Source organism: Nestor notabilis, unplaced genomic scaffold (genome assembly GCF_000696875.1).
Source record: "Nestor notabilis isolate BGI_N333 unplaced genomic scaffold, ASM69687v1 scaffold6266, whole genome shotgun sequence".
Classification (NCBI taxonomy): Eukaryota; Metazoa; Chordata; class Aves; order Psittaciformes; family Psittacidae; genus Nestor; species Nestor notabilis.
Genome location: NW_009932264.1, coordinates 62,799 through 81,759, shown reverse-complemented (window position 1 = coordinate 81,759; position 18,961 = coordinate 62,799). Strand labels below are relative to the sequence as shown.

At 38.5% G+C, this 18,961-nt stretch overlaps 1 protein-coding gene across 1 annotated transcript in view; it reads right to left on the bottom strand.

Moving 5' to 3' along the window:
• Positions 1-18,961, bottom strand: part of HELZ (helicase with zinc finger) — a 67,668-nt gene that overhangs the window by 2,072 nt on the left and 46,635 nt on the right. The window contains exons 21-29 of the mRNA XM_010016302.1: positions 16,444-16,648; positions 12,461-12,512; positions 11,483-11,676; positions 9,172-9,382; positions 8,613-8,689; positions 7,912-8,479; positions 7,308-7,548; positions 5,650-6,163; positions 2,577-2,829 (exon numbers count right to left, since the gene is read on the bottom strand). Coding sequence (XP_010014604.1) covers positions 2,577-2,829; positions 5,650-6,163; positions 7,308-7,548; positions 7,912-8,479; positions 8,613-8,689; positions 9,172-9,382; positions 11,483-11,676; positions 12,461-12,512; positions 16,444-16,648 — 2,315 coding nt within the window. The remainder of the gene's footprint in view (positions 1-2,576; positions 2,830-5,649; positions 6,164-7,307; positions 7,549-7,911; positions 8,480-8,612; positions 8,690-9,171; positions 9,383-11,482; positions 11,677-12,460; positions 12,513-16,443; positions 16,649-18,961) is intronic.

Sequence of the window (18,961 nt, the reverse complement as noted above, 5' to 3'; positions counted from 1 at the left end):
TGCTCCACATTTAACAAGCCTGTAACTATCAGGAAAAAAATGGTGCTTTAAACCCTAGGTATAAAAGTGCTTTCAAGTGAATCTCCTGAATCCTGATGTGGCATCTTACTTTTGTCTGGAGAATTCTGCTGTCTTACATGGCTGGAGACTAAAATACAGGTCTACATTCTTTATAGCTTAGGAGTTGGGCAGCAGAGATAATCTATATTTATTTCAATCTTTAAACATATAATGTTATTTCTGAAGTGCACAAACCAAAAATATACCATCAAGTGAGTATAAAACTAGAAAAAAAACAAGTATATAGTTAAGTTTCTCACTGGAGGGGTCATACACAGGCTTTTGTTTTTGGTAAAGTAATACAAAAAAAATATCCAACCTGTAGAAAAATGAATATAGAAAGAACATAAGCAAAAGAGTTTTGTTAGGATTGCTGTGATTCAAAAAATAAAACCCCTGAACACAAGCAAAAAAACCCTCCCAAAAATAACCATAGCACTCAAAAGAAGACAAGTAATGACAAGCAAGGCCAGAGGTGAAAGCTACGTGTGGTAAAGGTGTCTAATAGGAGAAAAAATCTGAAATAAATGTCTTGTTCAAGAACTTAAATCATTTTCTTGCTATCAACAGAAAAAGCAACGCAGAGCAAGCTCTCAAATTGGAATTTTGGAAAGTGCTGGCATATAACACCACTGAGTAATTTGCAGCAGCTCTCCTTGCACTCCATAAATCCACGTTGAGATAACCGAGTACTTATGCCACAGCCATTTCTGATGTACGGGAAATACAAGCCCTTGAACAGTCTGGTGTCATGATTGCTCACTCTCAAGCAATGAATACAGGACTAGTTCATAGCATCTCATTCTCATGGGTTTTAATTTTATGGATAAAAATCGATAGTAACCAGAAATGCTGAAGTTACTGGTCATTAGCCCTTAGCACTGTAAAACACAGCCAGTGAGCTGTAAAGCAGAAAAGCACAACAGCCATAAAAATGGAGATTTGTTTGCATGAACTGTTAGATACAGAGTAATGTTGAATATACATTTACTTAGAAATCAGAAATCATGCTTAACCACAACAAGAAACATTTTCATAGCAAATGCTGATACTAATCTAAACTTGCCCCTTTTGTTTAGGATTTATTATTTGACAGAAAATGTATAGATACGTTGCTTTTTACAGATACATATTTCCTCTGAGGATTTTACTCACAAACATGTCCTCAACCTTTAAATTAAAGCAAGGAAATGTGGTATCAGCTGATCCCAACATAATCTTATTAGGGTTCCTGAGCAACTATTAGATAACCAGAGTCTAGAGAGCAGCTGCAGAGATGGAGGCCATTCCTGATGACATCTCATGCATTCAGCAACTTGATTATCAGTGAAAATACAAATAGATTGAAGGAGGTTCCTTGAACTTGAAGCTTTGAACTTAATCCAAAAGATGCTGCCATAAATATGGTTTTGTAAAATAACATTTGCACACTTTGGCAATGAAAATGCACATGAGGAACTTAACTCGTGTGCTGTTGCTGATATAAACAGCATTTTCTCATTCATTCTACAATGCACGTTTTTCTACTTCACAATTACTACACAATGAAATTACAAGATGTTTCAGGTTTATAAAATTTGACCCAAAGCAATTAGATCTTTAAGGACAATAAAACCAGCTTATAAAGATTTTTACACGTTATTAAGTGTTTTTAATATTCACACCAAAGACTGCTCTTTTTTATTATTATTATTTTTTAATTATTGCTGGAGTTCCTCAAAGCCAAATCATGGACAAGAAACTGCACTATGCTGGTAATTTTGTTTTTCACAAACATTAAAAGTATAGAGAACAGATGAATAGCTGCACTGCTCCAACCCTCCACTTGCAGGTTTTTTTAATCACTGAAAAGTTAATTTAGTTTCCCTCTGCTAAATCAATCAGCACTGCTACTGCCAGCAGGGAAACCAGGTTCCTGTGTGATTCCTCCACAGTGAGAGCTTAAAATTCATCATTACTTTGACAAAGTACCAGAATTTACTAGAAAATACAATGAGATTACTAATTCAGTTTATGTTGTTTCTCCTCCAGACTGTAATATCAACAGGAAACATCATTTATTCTGGAAATAAATAATCTATCTTGCAAATGAAGCCCACCAGATACCTTAGCTGTGTTCAGCAACAACTGAGTCGCACTTGAAACCGCTGTAAGAGAACATGTGGATTTACTAGGACTTTTGTGAGAAGATAGAAGTCTCTATTGCTTTTGGTAGATGAAGAATACTCAACAGTATTCTTCTTCAGGAATCAGCAACGTACTGGAATGTGAACAAGATAGCAAAGGAAAATAGGATTACTCTGAGCAAACCTGTAACTACTAAAACATGGAATACTTCAAAAAATCTTTGCTTCAAATCTTCAGGATTTGACGAGACAGCAGAAAAGATTTTGTGAAAAGGAAAAAACCCAACCAAACCAACAACCCTTTCATTTACACTTGCTCACTCCAGCCTGAATAGTCTACTTGATGGAAGAGAGAGAGAAGCAGAAAAGCAAAAATAAGTCTGTACCTACCTAACAACTCCCGGGGTGGAACTGCTCTGTTGGCTCCGTTGCATGGAATGTTTGGGTATGGGGCAGATGAGGAGGAGTTTACCCACAACTCAGGTGATGAATAGTTGAAAGATGACTGGTTACTGTGGTCCTGAAGCTCTTTACACTGACCAAGACTGTCTTGAGGAGTGCTTAATTCTTCAGAACAAGCCTGGACTGAACTAGAGGAAATTCTTCTTTGGTACAACGGCCTGCCTGGTCCTCTTGGTTCATACTGCAAACAAGAAAAAAATGGCCTTTTGCTCCTTCTGTTCAACTGTGTGTATCCAATACTGTTTTTCCATCCATTTTTTCCATTGCAATGCCTTATTTAAAAAAAAAAAAAAAAAAAAAACCAAACCCACCCCCTTTGCATTTAGAAAAGAATCTAATATATTTCAAGTTACATGTTATATATTGCAGTCACTGATAATGTATTTTAATCACACAAGAGACACACAATTTTAAAGGAAGTGCAAAAAGTGTCAACTGAGATTCCTTAATTCTTATCAACCTTTACATCTCACACTCCTACGTGGGAGATGTATCTCAGTGTGAGGAGGAAGATACCCAGCATTTACGAATGAAGCAAATGAAGCACAGAAACAGAGAGAGCAACAGAAAACGTTCAATTACAGTGTGGAGAGGAATAAAATGGGAGTTTAGTTTCCAAAGGACAAATGAGTGACGTGTATACCAGGATTTGGGGAAGCACCATACATTTGTATACCGGATTTTGTGCATGTATACACAAAAGAAGTGCTCTGGAGAAGCGTGTACCCGCAGGAGAAATAATGCAGAGAATTTTATCTGAAAGCACAGAGATTACTTGTCTCCAGAAACCCTGCAGATCATGGAAATGAAATGGCAAGAGCTCCATTTATTAACCTGTTGGCTTCAAGAGTTCAGTTTGAAGGACTCTAAACTTTCTCAAGATTAAAAGCAAGTCTATTGTATTATAGTTTATTCTGGGGAATAAACACAGTATTTGTTCCATTCTGCACTGTACTAACAAGAGCACAAGTAACAAAGCCATAGTAGTAAATCTGTATTTAGTAAAGGGAAAAAGTAATCATTCTTATGAAATGTCATAAGAAATTACCCAACTAAATAGCAAATAACTAGCTCGTAATGCCCCAATATTGTTATTATATCTTCCACAAAAAATAAGGCAGGGAAAGAAAGAGTACATGACAGAAAACTGTAATAACTCATTATAGCTGCCACACTATTATGATATACCAAGGAAAGAGCACTTAGATATCCTGTCACTCTCTCGAGGATATTCAACAACAACAAAAATCCTTAAGTTACTGCCTGAATCACACCCAGAAGGTATATGTCTCATTGAGTTTAATGGGCAATTTTGGTAAGCAATCAGGAAGTTATCAAAGTTCTGGACACTTGCAAGTATAGGGCCACACAGAGTAACTTAAGTATTCCCTTTGATACACAGTTCAAATCTGGTTTGACCAAACACATGCAAAAGCTTTCAAGTTTTATGAATGGTTAAGAGAAAACCATTTAGTAGGGATATCAAAAAAGTCATGACATCTCCTCTGACACTTGCCTTATTTGAGGGATTTCTGTTAAAAACACAGCACTGTGTATTCAGACTGTGTATTCAGTCCTACCTACCAGCTGAACTAGCAGTCCTGGAAACTTTACAAGCAACTCTCTGTCTCGAAACACTTTTACTGGGCTTGGCATTTCTGTCACATGCTTTGAAAGAAGAAATAAGCCCAAAACCGAATTTGTACTAATTACATAAAGGCTCACTCTATTTGCCTTCGGATAGCAGGAGCTGTCACAAACTCTACAGGAATATTTATTAGTTTATTTCTGCTGAAAAGCCATTGTTCCCTTGTCCTGCTGTACTGACGGCATTAACTGTTGTCACACAGTATCAGCTCTTATACAAGGTGGTATGGCTTAATGGACCGAGACATAGAATTTCTGAATTTCTATAAAACCAAACCTTACTCCAGCTCTGGCTGGGCTTGAGGACTCAGTACCTGCTGTGGATCTAAGACAGAAATCCGTAAAACACACTGGAATTCAGTTTTAGTTATTTTGCTCAGGCACAGAAATGAATTATTTTCTCTGTTCTCAAGTCAAAAGGCAATTAAATATGTGGGATAGTGGTAAGTAGAGATATCCCCACAGCTCCTGCAAGAACCTTGACAGAAATGTATCACAGAACAAGCCACTTAACTTTATGTACCAATATTGGATTACAAGCAGTCAGTGCAAGATTATCTGAGAATATCAATTCTGACATTCCTGAAATACAACCTGGCTTCCAGCATACTCCATGTCTACATATCATGCACTCCTTTGCACTCCAGATGCCAACAGGGATTAAAAACTCCTATTCAAAACGTGACCTGTCCTAGTTTTATGTGATCGCATAGTCTGCATCCCATAACATACATCTTTAAAAGTCCAGAACAAAAAAGATCAAGGGGGTAGAGCCAGCTGGGGTTTGTGCCGGATCCAGAATCATGAGCACACCTGGATCTCTCTGCACTGATTTCCACCACTCTGAGCCCCCAAATACACAGGATGGCTTTGCACAGAATTAGCTCAGGGCAGGTGGGATTTATTAAATCAGGTTTTGTGCCATGTTGAAACAACTGTACTGCTCTGGCCTCAAGCTCATATGGAAAGTAACTCAAACACTCACAGTTTAATACTGAGCAAGCGGCTGGCTTATTCAAGCTGACTTTCCAGAGAGTCATTTCACCTGGGTGGGGTGTGGTTAATCTGCACTCCAGATAAATAACATGCAGCTAACACAGCAGTGATTGCAAGAAGACTCTGAGTAACATTCAAAAGGCCAAGACCTCCCGTTTAGTAGAGAAAACATTTTATCTTGTGATGAGAAGCAGGAATACGCACAGGGTGAACAGAGAAGACACAGAGAAAACTTTTACCTCAGAAATTCCCAGTGTGAGCTTTTAATACGTGAGGTATTTTTCATTCAAGACCACTTCAACATATAATTTGATATTAAAATGACACGCCAACTGCACCTACAGACAAAAATGCCTACCTCTTCTAAGCTGTGGAGCGAAGAAGCAGATACTGCTCGAGATGCGAGTGGATGAAATGGCTCCTGACCGACTGCATGCTGATGATTCTGTATCTGTATAAAAGGGTTTTGTTGCGACCTATGGGGCAATGGAGGTATACCATAATGAAAGCCCTGCCCCATAAGGTGATTCTGTTGTAGGTTAGCATAAGTCCACGATCCATCAGGTTGCAGGTATTTCAAGGGAGATGGGGTTATATGTTCAGATGGCATTGAGAAAGGGGGATTGTATATTTGGGGTAAATGCTGCTGAAATGCTGGGTTACTGGGTATTTCAATGTCTCTGTTGTTTTCAGTGAAGTTAGGGAAGTGACCGCTGTGGTTAGAGTTGCAGGAAGGAGAAGGGAGTGCTGGTGGGCTTCTGGGCTGAACTTGTCTGTATTGCAACAGTCTTGACTGAGGGGGTGGCATTTCAGCTAAGTCCCGACTTTCACTTTGATCACGGTGTGACAGTTCTCTGAGCAAATCCTGGAATCTGTATTGACAGAACAAACGTATCAAGAAACAGAACAGATGTTTCGCTGAAATCTCACTCTTTCTGAGGTGGAGAAAACTCAAAAGCACAAAACACTGAATTTAAATATACTCATTTTTGCACTTACTGACCCTAACTTCAAAGGATTTGACTGAGCAATCAGAAATTAGGCACAGGAGGATTAACTGGATGAAATACCTACCTCGTCTCAAAGTTTTAATAATTCTTGAGATTTCCTTTTCAGTCAGAAGAATCATTTTTTGTTATCTCTTAAGAGGCAGCTAAGGTAAGGATTTCCTGCTTTACTATACAAAGTAAAAGGCTTCACACAGTTATAGAAAAATTTAACCCTCTCAAAGGCAAAACCCAGAACAATCAGGGATTCCCCTCACTTGGACAGCAGACTTCCAAACTTCTTCAAAAGGTCAAGAATATTCAATTCAGCACTTCACAAAGTCAGGTAAAAGAGCATTTAGATGCTTTACCACGGCTATAACAAACCAGATGGAAAATAAAGCATAGTGGGAGATGACAGTAAACAGAGGCAATTTAAAAATTCAGCCTTTACAATATACATGATTAAAGCTGATGACCACTGGAACCATTTTTCTGTTTATGTTCAACAGCTTCCTTTCTTGCCCCCTAATGCTTCATCTCAAAGATAAGCATTATTTTTACATCCGCTTTTAAAAGCACAGCCTTTTTGAGAAGGAAGAAAAGATTAGGTTTTAGTGGGGAGCAGTGTCTGGGGAGGGGTTGGATTGTTTCTTGTCAAATAAATAAATCGGAGGCTGCTAATTCAATTTGAAGAATTGGCAGCTTTAACAGACCTTAACTACACTTGGACACCTCTTTTATAAACACAAGGTTGTTACTCTCTATCCATTCCTTATGCCATAAATACAGCACTGAAAAGCTCCACAGAAGTATTTTTTCCACTACAGCTTTACTACCCAATAAGCTAACAGAACAACACATAACACATAATAAAAGCATAGTTGTAAGTCAGCCTGTCAACTACTTTAACCTTCATAATACCAGCAGCAAAAAGCAATACTTTTACGTGTCTTGCACTTATCACAGTGTTACAGCAGTGCCCACTGCTCAATTTTATACAAGCTCTGACGACTCAGTAAACAAATACCTTGAATATGTTGCCTCTGTTTCATCTTCTGTATTACTGGCAAGTTTCCAGTTTGCCCTAACTTGCTGCTGTTGATGCAATCCAATTGGTTGCTGAGGAAGATGTGGTAGATGAGGATGGTGATGGTGCTGATATGGAATAGTGCCTTGACTGAGATAGGCATTATGTTCATTCCATTGCTGTAACCTGGCTTGTTGTTGCTGCCTTATTGTTTCCAAAGCTACATTTCCATGCATACGATCTATAAAAATAGTTTTAAAAACAAAAATTTTATCTACTGCCCCTTTTTAAAGACCTTTATGTCAAAAAAAAGAATATTTTTTATACAGTATATGCCAGGGCCTATTATATACTAACTGCATTGCAGTGTATAAGCTGGTTATTTAAATCATATGGAAAATCATATAAACAGGGATCTTCTAATAAAGTGCTGAATATTCGAACATGCCTCAAGCAGCAAATTATGCTCAATGACATTACTTATGGAAACTAACCCAACAATGACCCAATTCAGAGCAATATGCCCGAAAAGGTAAATACCTCTTTCATTTTCACTTCAATGTAGTTATAATTGCACACTCTGAATTTAAATAAAGTCACCTACCTAAAGTGTCCCCTAAGGGCATTCCTGATGGATTCTCTTCAATGAAGTTGTTCAAATGGGTTGGCAGAACAGGGTTGTGCTGGGCAATAGGTCTCAAAGGATTATTGACTTCTTGTAACATAGGTGGGGGGTGTTGTTCTGAAATCACAGCATCTACAGCAGGAGAATGTGGTCGGTGGGGAATGGGATTATTAAAAAAAGATTGGCTGGGGCCTGCCTGGTAAGCAGGGGAAAGCTGCGAAGGTTGTGGAGGCTGCTGATTCAAATGATTATGCTGCTGAACTACCTGGCTTTGCTGGGGTGGCATTTGGTTTTGTTGTTCAGGCAAATGATTTTGTTGTTGACTTAAAAGGTTTTGCTGCTGCTGCAGAGGATATGGCTGCCTTGGGATCTGTGCCAGGTGCTGGAAGTGGCGGTTGGGAACTGCGTACTGTGAGTGGGGTGGGGTGAGATGGAGGTTCAGCTGCCTGGGGTTAAGGTTCTCTTTGCGATGGAATTTAGCATTGGGATAACCAACACCGGAACGAGACTCTGGGCTTCTATTCTGAGAATTTGCTTCTAAATCAACCTAAAAAAACAGAATGAAAAGCTTTGAAAATTCACATTGACGAAACCAAACAAAAACATGTCAAGAAGAAATCATTAGAGAATACTAAAACCCAACCAAACAAACCCCATAATCCCAAATAAGACAGACCCACCTGCTTGGATTCCAGAGGTTTCTTCTCAGGTGTTCGAATTTTAGTGATTTCAGGTCCAGCAGTGTTTTCACTTTTACCTAAGAACATTCAAGAAATTCATTAGTTTCAATGGAAAATTGATTATTTTGTGTTGTTTTTTTTCTCCAGACACAGGAAAATTTAGACTTATTTGTATGGTATTTACAGCATCATAAACATTTAATACAATTTATACAAATAACACTTATGCTTTAATCTCTGTGCTTTGTTCATTAATCATCACTAAGTTGTTCTTCCAGCTTAACTTCAAACAACATCAGCTATAGTTACCACTGCATTGCAGAACAGAGACATACCAATTATACCCTCAACACCACCCCCAAATTTGATTACTTCTTCTTCTGAATCTCACGATATCTTAGTTATTCTATTTGCAATGGCAAATCACAGGTTATTTCCCTAACTCTGTAGATCCCTCGACATCACTTGAAAGAAAAAAAAGCCCTTTCCACAATACCCCATTTAAAGTACAAACTCCCCCAAAGCAGAACTAATTTGCAATGCCATTTCAACAACTAACCGTTTCGATTTTGTTCATGTTGCTCCTTGTCTTGATGCTGAAGTTGCTGCTGCTGTCCTATGCTAACTGGTGAATGATGTCCCAGGCCATAAGGTATAGGAGACCCACGCCCATGTGCCTGTAACAGGTTCATATTATATGCCATAGCTGCTTGATGAGTAATGATTCGAGGGTCAACTGCAAACCTACCCTGATACCCCGTCCATGGTACCTACGTCATTAAAAGAACAAGAAAAAAAGGCAATCTGTTAAGGTGTATTAAAGGAAGTAAAGTAACGAACACACTGATATTAGGTCAGTAACAAGCAATTTTCCATGCATCAGATGACCTGACACACTAATGTAAGACACAAGTACAGATGGTGTGGAAAGGGAGAGCACTAAGGGTAGGCCTAGCAGCAAAGGGCAAAGAGCAAAAGGTTCTAGAGGACCACCCTGGGCAAAAAATTGTGTATCAACACCCATTCTTGTTTCTGCACCCACAGACACCTAGTGAAGTTAACAAGACTACTGGTAGCACGAAGAGACTATGTTAAGAATGACATGGCCACTCCAAAGTGTCTATACTATGTGACACATGTATTGCAGATCATCTTCCTAAATATTTGAAGTAAAATTCACCTCCTGAAAGCACGTAAAAGAGCCAGGATTTTTTACAGTTTAAAAGTTATTCCTAAAAGGAATGCAAAGGAAGACAGCACTGGATCAAATTAGTTCAATCTCACCCTGTAGGGAATTTATTAAAAGGAGGAAAACACATGAGTATGAGGAGAGTGCAAGGAAAGCAATCATCAACACTCAGGCTGACAAAGCATCCTTTACTGATGACAGCAGACAACCTCCTCAGGTTTTTACCTTGGATATGGAAACTGCCTTAAACAAAGCAAAGAGATCATTTTATCTCACATGAAGAAACACATTTTACTTCAGTCCCTACTTGTTTTAAGTGTAACAACTTCCATGCAATTCTTTTTTGAAAATCAGTATTTACCCTTGAAATGTGCACTTTGAACTTTAGCTTTAGGCTACTGCTGCATCTGTACATCTCAAATCATCTCCAAGAAGCTTCTTTTCAACAGTAACTACCTCATTAGTACCTCGGTCTTGCCACTTCATTATTTAAAAATCCATCCTCAGGGAAGGTGAGCTCAAAATACTTTTTAATATATTTCTTTTGATTAGAAATACATAAAAAAATATATTAACCTTGGAACAATAAGACAGAACTTTTTAAATTACCTTGGTTTGATATTAATAAAATGTGAGCAAGCATGACAAAGGTACAGCTGCTGGCCTTCTCATTGCATTTAGATTTATCCATCAAATGCAGACTTCTAAGAAGCTAGGAAAAAGGAAAATCCCTTGACCTAGCGAAGAAAACCAATATACAGCTGCCAACTGATCTGAGACAGGCAACTGAAACTAGAGAACCTACAGCAAATCTCCTATACAGCATCCATAACCTAAATTGTAATAGAGGATTCATAATTATTAATAAAACAAATTAACCATATGCCAACACTCAGTACTATCTGCATGCGGGGGTTCCATGTCCTTCCCACAGGCTTCAGGAGTTGTGTACAACACATACGTAATACTCCACAACATTCCTTCTGCAGCCTTTGTTCTTTCCTCCCCATTTTCCTCCTGGAATATGTGTGAAGGTTAGAAATAAACTGCTTCTTCGATTTGTGGAAATTTTAGTGGGATAGTTTTATTTGTAATGCAAAATTCCATGTGTAAAGGCAGCCTAAAAGACCTGATTAGGGATCTTCATTGTGTTCTCAAATGCCATTAAGAAAAGGAATTGGAGAGGAAACTGGTTCACTATGAGGTTCTGGAAGTGGAAAACATCCCACTATGCTTATTTTGCTTATCACTTCAGACACCTTGCACTGCAGACGTCCAAAGCTGGTAATTTAAACTGTATGAAGCCAATAAAGAGAAACAAGTTCCATCTGAATCACCAATGTCTCTTCCATGATTAAGAACTGAACTAGGCAATTAATTCAGATGCAGGTATCTCATGTTAGATGAGACAGATTCCACTCGTGTGCCTAAACCCAGAGCTGAGAAAACACGCCAAATTATATGAAGAAGAAATTGCTTTTAGGCTGCCTGCAGTTTTTTGTGGGAGAAATGTTTTTAAGTCCTCATTTTCTGATCATCCTCTGCATAGTTTCTCCTAAAGCCAGCTAAACCCACGTATTTGTGGGCTGAAGAAACTTGCAAAATATTCATCAACTGATTTTGCCATTCATTTTCATACATACAATAACTGAGGGGGAAAAACCAGGAAATGAATTCTTACAGGCAAAGGCACAGACATGACCATATTTCCTCCATAGACAGCAGGTACATATAGAATACTTGTCCCAGTGTGTGGATCTATCCTTTGAACAGGACTTGGAGATTTCCCCAGATTGGGGTGAGGTCCCAGAGGAGGAGGGGGAGGAGTATATGCTCGGATAGGATTTCCGATAAGAACAGAAGGATTGGGCTGAACTGAAAAGAAAGAAAGAAAAAACAAATATATATACATACAAAAACAGAATGCAAAGGAGACTATTTCTTTTTTCTTTAATCCTAACAGCATCTATCTTTATAAAGCATGTGTGCAACTCTCTAGCAGCACAGGTCTGTGAGAAAACATTAATCAAACCCAGTATCCCATTTCACAAATTTGAAGAGGCAGAAAATTCCAGTTGAAATATAGAGAAACAGATATCTAGTAACTGCATTAATGAAAGAATGTCACCTTAAATATGCTGACAGTCAGAGTAGCTGTTAAACACTGCATCAAGAATTAGAATCATCCTCCTTGAAATTTATACTTTTTCAAATTAGTAACAAAATTATTTAGCTGTTGCATGCTACATTGCAGAAGTATGATCAGTAATATCTGGATATATGACAGCACAATTTTAAGTTCAAAGTACATCATAAAACAATGCATGCAATATAATACCCTAACTCTTCCAGTGCAAATACTCTGGTACAGTATTTTACACAACGAATTTCAAACACAGCCATTCTTAAGAGGCCAACAACTACGCTGTGTTAAGGCTCTGAAGTCAGCGTGCACAACATCTATAAAGGGGACAGCCTCAAAAACACCTCATGTCTAGTTAACAGTCTATAATCTGTTTCCCAAACGCACACAAGTAATAAATGGCTTTCAAAGAGAGAAGAGACTAGATAAACAATTTATGTCACATAACTATCAACTTCACTGAAGCCAAATCAGTGTGAGCTCAGAGGAACTCCTTCAGTAACAGCAGATTCTTACCAATTCCATCAGGTGGGAAATGGTCATTCTGGTTATGATGATGGACCTTGCCCTTTAAAGGGAAAAAAAACAGTAATAGTAATGCTTTGCATTCTTACATAAACCAAAGCTTTTTATTTCAAGTGAACATTATAATTAAATACAAAACAGAGTGGGAGATATTAGCCCACCATTTTATTCTTACACATTCAACTGACCAGCAGTTCCATTACCTGGCTATGAATTCACAATACTGGACATTAAATCCCACTAATTCAATCAACCAGTGGGTCAGTCGTTACCAGGCCCTCCCCTAAGGGGTCTTTTCAGATGCACGGAGAGTTACAGCAAGCTACTTTTATTTCCCACTGTCGCACTTCTTTCAGGAGTAGTGCCCAGTACTAATGTAACCCTCAGTATTCCTCTTCCATGCAGTTCTTACTGGAAGCATGATTCATTTTCTTCTCCAGGTTTCAGTTCAAGAACCTTGGAAAGCAGCTGCCATGAGTTTTACTCAATTGCTCACCCAGCCTCATCAGACATTGCCTCCCTACCCTTCATGTATCTGCTTCTGAACTCCAGCCCCACAGTGACTGCTCCCTCAAAAGTACAATATAGTAGAGTCCTTAGAAAAGGAAGTTAGAGAACTGAGTTATCCCTCGTACATACTCATCAGTTTACAGCATCAGCTAATTACTTAACATGCATAAACTGTGAGCACATATTCAAATGAGGTATGCTCTTAAATCTTGCAGGTTAGGAAGAACTTACTTAATCTGGACCTAAGTACATTCATAAATGTAAAATAAATCTAAAACCCCCTTGATGCTGCAAAACTTTTCTTGCTCAGGAGGTAAGTCTAGGCAGTGTTCCAGCAGTCTGAGCAAATTAGTCAGGGTACAAAGAGGGGTTGTTTGACAATGCTGACTCATGCATAAACCAGATTAAAGAACAGGTCTCTGAATTTTCCTCTCCTTTTAAAAATGAATTATTGAAAAATAAAATAAGAATTGCTTTTCATTTAAGTACTTAAACAAAAGAAACCTGTTTATTCACTAAAGAGAGAAAGAGCCTAAGAATGTAGGGGAGCTACATGTCTTAATCATTTATGGTTAGTACAAGGCATTTCTTAATCTGTTCTGCTGTCAGTTAGCATCAAGCTACATGCCTAACAAATCTCTGCTCTACCTACCACACTTGTATTTCATAGGTGGCATATTTTTCAAACTGAAATACCAAATAATTACATCAATTCTTAAGAACAGCTGTCCTGTTGAACAAGAGCTTCAGCATCTAACAGTATCAGATTGGTAAATGTAAGTCAGCTGGGGACATCTGTAAATTGGGAAGGCGCTGGCTTTCTTTTGTCTTATTCTTTTCATAGTTTTGATGACTTAATGACTCTATAGTAGTCTATTATTAACTTAACCATTATAATTTCTAAAAGACTTCCACACCAAGGCTCATTTCCCCACCCATCTACAAAATACCTAAACCTACACTTTAACTGATGGCAATTGAGAGCACTGGAGTGCTCTCCAAACTGAGAGACACCCAGGTTCCCCCAAAAAATTGTTCCATCTCCAGAGTATAAAAACCCACATTACATGGAGGCACTTAAGGCACACTCAGACCGAGATTTAGGTGACGTCAAGCAGTCAACAGCCCTGTCACTCCTAGGACCCCTCTTTAGTCAACAGGAGAAGAGACTATTCTCCAGAGACTTAATTAGACCTGTGGTCCTCACTGAGCGTATAAAATGTTTAGGATGATGCTTCATCCCGATTAAGTGCCAGAATCCGGACCAAAAAGCTGGAGCACAGGCAGCGCTGTGAAATTCAGAGCCTAATTTCCTGCACACTAAGTGCCCTGCGGGCAGCTCCGAGTTCTGAAAACTTTGTTTCCACAACATCACCTTTAATAAAGGCTGTGCCTATCCAACTCTGCTACTCCTTCCACACTTCCTCCATCCCCAGCCAAGCCACACAAACACAGGTGAAGGCAGATGCTCTGACAGGCAGGGCTGCCATGAGACACAGCAGCCCACAGCTAGCCAGCTCCACATCAGCCATGTTCTCAGAGAGACAGGACTCAAACTTTCTTATCTAAAAAATAAATAGCAAAGAGGTTTTTCATGTCCTTACATCAAGGAGGAGAGATTTAGGTTAGACATTAGGAAGAAATTCTTCCCTGGGAGGGTGCTGAGGCGCTGGCACAGGGTGCCCAGAGGAGCTGTGGCTGCCCCATCCCTGGCAGTGTTCAAGGCCAGGTTGGACACAGGGGCTTGGAGCAACCTGCTCTAGTGGAAGGTGTCCCTGCCCACGGCAGGGGGTTGGAACTGGATGAGCTTTAAGGTCCCTCCAGCCCAAACCAGTCTGGGATTCTATGATTCTACATAAATCCAACAGCAATTCTGATGAGTAAGGTGGCACTTTTCACTGCACGGATGTCCATACACCACAAAGCACTGTACCAGAGGCTGTTGTAATTTTTTCACTACAAAATACACCAGCACTAGGGTTTTAATCTTTCATCTTTTAATGTTAAATATTGTACTTAGGAGATCTAAAATAAGCAAAGCTAACCATCTGCTTTTAGAACTTGAGCAAAGGGAAATGTATCACTTATCACAGCCATTTTCTGTGTATGAAATATTGAGCATTACCTGCTTGCTTTACTTCTGTTACTGCACATGCTAGCTGACAATTGTATTCAGAGGGAAGAGATTTTATTATAATTACAATATAGATGGTTAAAACACTTAAGATCTTAAACAGAAAATATAGGGCTGGCAGTTCGAAAGCGTCTCTTTTGATTTCTTCAGCTCAAGTTCTTAGTTTACTAACAAACTGGAAGAAAAATAAACAGTACAGTCTATTCACAAGACTCTCACTTCCCCCTTTATTTTTAATGTACTATACCTGTATTTTCAAATACATTTCTTTCATTTTATGAACCAAAAAATATTAATAGTGATGTTCTATTATTAAAGAAAATGCGCTCAAAGCTGAAGCACTCATGAAAAACGAGAGTGAAGCAATGGCTTTTTAAAGACAAGTTTTTAATTTACCATTTTCTGTAAGCCTAGTGTTTTGACACATGACTAGATGCTTTAGAAATCTGGTGTTTGTTTCAGAAAGAAATGCATCTTGATGAAGAAACCAAATGTTCTCACTTGCAAACCCCCTTTTGGGAAAGACTGCCAAAGGGAAAGCTTTCCTTTTTGTACTGTTTAAGTTCAAAATGCTGCCATAAAAATGTCACTTAAATGATACAGCCTGCAACAAAAATGCAAAGCTATGGAAAATACATAGGTTCCTTCCTTCCTGTACAATAGAATTCATCACAAGGCTGGCAACCTGCATTTTAGTTGCATTTCTAAACCCAATTTAATTGAAGTATAACTCAAATGATTTTGAAATAAACTACAAAGAACTATTAAAATAGAATTAATTACCAATCTATCAACCCCCAAAAAGCTCCAATATGTGGTGTTCTTTATCATCTTAAGGAAACTATGTATTTTCATCACTTCATTACCTGCTTTTATAAATCAGCTGAGTGGTAATTTAATGTCCCTGCCTTCTTGATGCTAATGAAATCTGGTGATGCTAATGAAATCTGGTCTTGTAAAGGACATTACCAGCAAGCTAATCTAGGGATCCACTCCTTTAAAACCTATTTGAGGCCAACATCCACGGCTGAAGTTTGTCACTGCACCAGTCAATGAGCATGTCGGGGTGACCCAAGGGATACATTTCAGTAAGGAATCCAGGCTTGGACTACCCTAAGCTATATTGCTAAATACTGTATTATAAATGCAAGTCTAGAGCTTTCACTTGAAAAAGCTGAGGATCCCTCTGGGATCTGCATTCATACCTGATTGTATTGATGCCAATTTAAAGCTCGCAGCTTGTTCCATAAACCTTTTCTATCATTTCTCTAAAGGCATTTCCACATTCACTTCCACTTTCAGACAAAATTAATCACCAGTGAAACCTTACCTTTGGTGGTGACTGCTGCTGTTTGGTGGTATTGGCTGAATGCTGATGCCGAAGAGCTCGTGGGATAAATTCGGGAGCCAGTGGGTTCAACACGTAAGTTTTCTTTAACTCCAAAGCTTCCAGCTGAGCTTTGATCTGTTCAAATGTGATACCGTGGAGACTTTCATTCTCATGACATAGGGCAATAAACCTTTCCCAAAATTTCCTATGGAAACAATTTTTAGAAACGATAGAAAGAAGTAAGACTTGATGGCTGTTATTAAAACTAAACCAGATTTAATATAACTGTGCGGCATTTTTATTTCTCATGTATGCTCATTTTATACACCAAGCAACCTGATCCATGCATCTGAACCCCGCAGCATAATGCAAAGCTCCCCAGTAATTTAAAATGAGTATTTGGATCTGGACATGCGTATCAGATTGCAGCACTGGATGTGTATCATATATAAGATAGCAGGGACAGGTCTAACTTGGAATTTTCTCCTAGAAAACCAAAGGCAGACAACACAATGCTTAAAATTCTGGAAAGCATGTGATTGATGGGATTTATTAAAGCTCAGAGAGTCACAGGAATTATATAGATTCTCATTCCCAGAAATGCCAAAAAGATTCTATGAATTTGGGCAGGTCATTCAGTTCCAGTGTCACAAATACCAAAGTTGAGATATACTCCCAAAACTACTCTTGTGAAGCACTTCAGAGTCATATGAAGACTAATGTGCCAGAAGTATCTAGAGGGCCTTTGAAATCCTCTGGTGGAAAACAAATAAAACCTTAAATTTCACATATAGAAGACATTTCAAGCCAGAAAGACAACCACCAGATGACACATGGCTATCTCTACGAACATTCTGTATCCGACTTTCTGGAGGGTGGAGTGGTTATTTAAACCGGGTAATAAAAGAACATTCCTACCTGCCTCCTGCTTTCTCATGACATTTTATTGCTTATAAAAGCCTTTATATTTTTAACATCCACAGCAGGGTTTATACAAAAACTTTACATTTACAATGCTTTTGATGTTTTTTTAACCTCAAAGGAACATCATGAGTGAAGTTACTTAAGCCTAAAAGATATTTAAATAGGGTCTGAAGATGTCACTGAAGAAAACCAAAAGAAAACAAAACAAATCCCACAAAACACCTGATTGAGCTGTTTTCTTTCCAAAAAATCATCAATAATAAAAGTTATTGAAAACGAGTATTAAAAAGAAAATGATCTTAAAGTTGTGCTTGACTATAACTCATTCTAGTTGACCCTTCACTTGTAAGGTCTGGCCTATAAGCAAGCAACCTGTAAAATGAGAGATGGCTGCACACTAATTTTAAAAGCAGTGCCACAATTTGGTGAGTAGCTGGTTTTGGGGAACAGAATAAATGTCTTTCTTGCAAGAATACTGTAATGTTACTGATGTATTTAAGAATTCAAATAGCCCATCTTCAGTCATGATTGTATAGACGCAAGAACTGCTGTTTGAAAATTCAAGATGCAAGATGGCTCTTTTCTGCATCATGCTGTAAGGCAAATCTATCTTGCAAGGTTTTAAGTGAGGATTAAAACCCAAAATGAATTACTTCACTGGGATGCTTTAATGATGGAACTCCCTCTGATTAATCAATTCAGTCACCAAATCTACTGCCAAGAACCACAAATCCACTGAGACCCATCCACTTGTGCTTAAAATGCCCTGAGCAGTCTCTCTACACATGGAGCACTTGTACTGGGGTGTAAGAACAGAGAATAAAACGCTGCTGCTTCTGTCTTACAGTGTGCTCTGGAGTTTAAAGGGAGTGTCTGACACAACAGCCTTGTCTAGTCTCATTGTAACACACAGAAATGTAATGATTACCCTGGGCATACTTCACAAAGCTCTCTACAACTATCATTACAGAGTCTTGACTCATTTTGACAGGTATTAGAATATTTATAAAATTCAAGTACTCTCTAAACTTTTTTGAGGTCTGCTTTTCCTAATGAAATGTCACTTCTTTCAGACTTCTATACTCCTGTTGTACTAAAAAAGAACCAGCTTTCTAGCAGCATGCCTGAGCCCCTCCAGCACTATTTTCAAAGAGTGAATGTTCAATTATTCAGTGAAACAAGACAATGGTGTATTAAAGAGAAAGCTTGAGATACATCTTAATAAAGCTCCAATGCTCCTTGTTTCTTAATTATCTTTCTGTTTCATAATTTGGAACAGCTATACATATATAAACAGCTGCTGGCCTTCAAAAGGCAAACTCAGTCTCCAAGTGCCAAGACTGTAACACATGTACCATGCTGATAGCCTATGCTTTTATTTTAGTAAGTTTTTGCATGTTCTATTTGAGATATTTTGAAGGAGCCATACTTGGAGAAATTGCTGACCCCCGCGTTGAAAACTGGGGCCCCTTTGGGTGTGTACATTAAAACCTCCAACAAAAGCTGTATTTAGACAGTTGGAGAACCAGTAATGGTCCCAGGTGCTAACTGGACTAACTAGGGATTAAGTAACTCTCTGACTGAGGCAACGCTG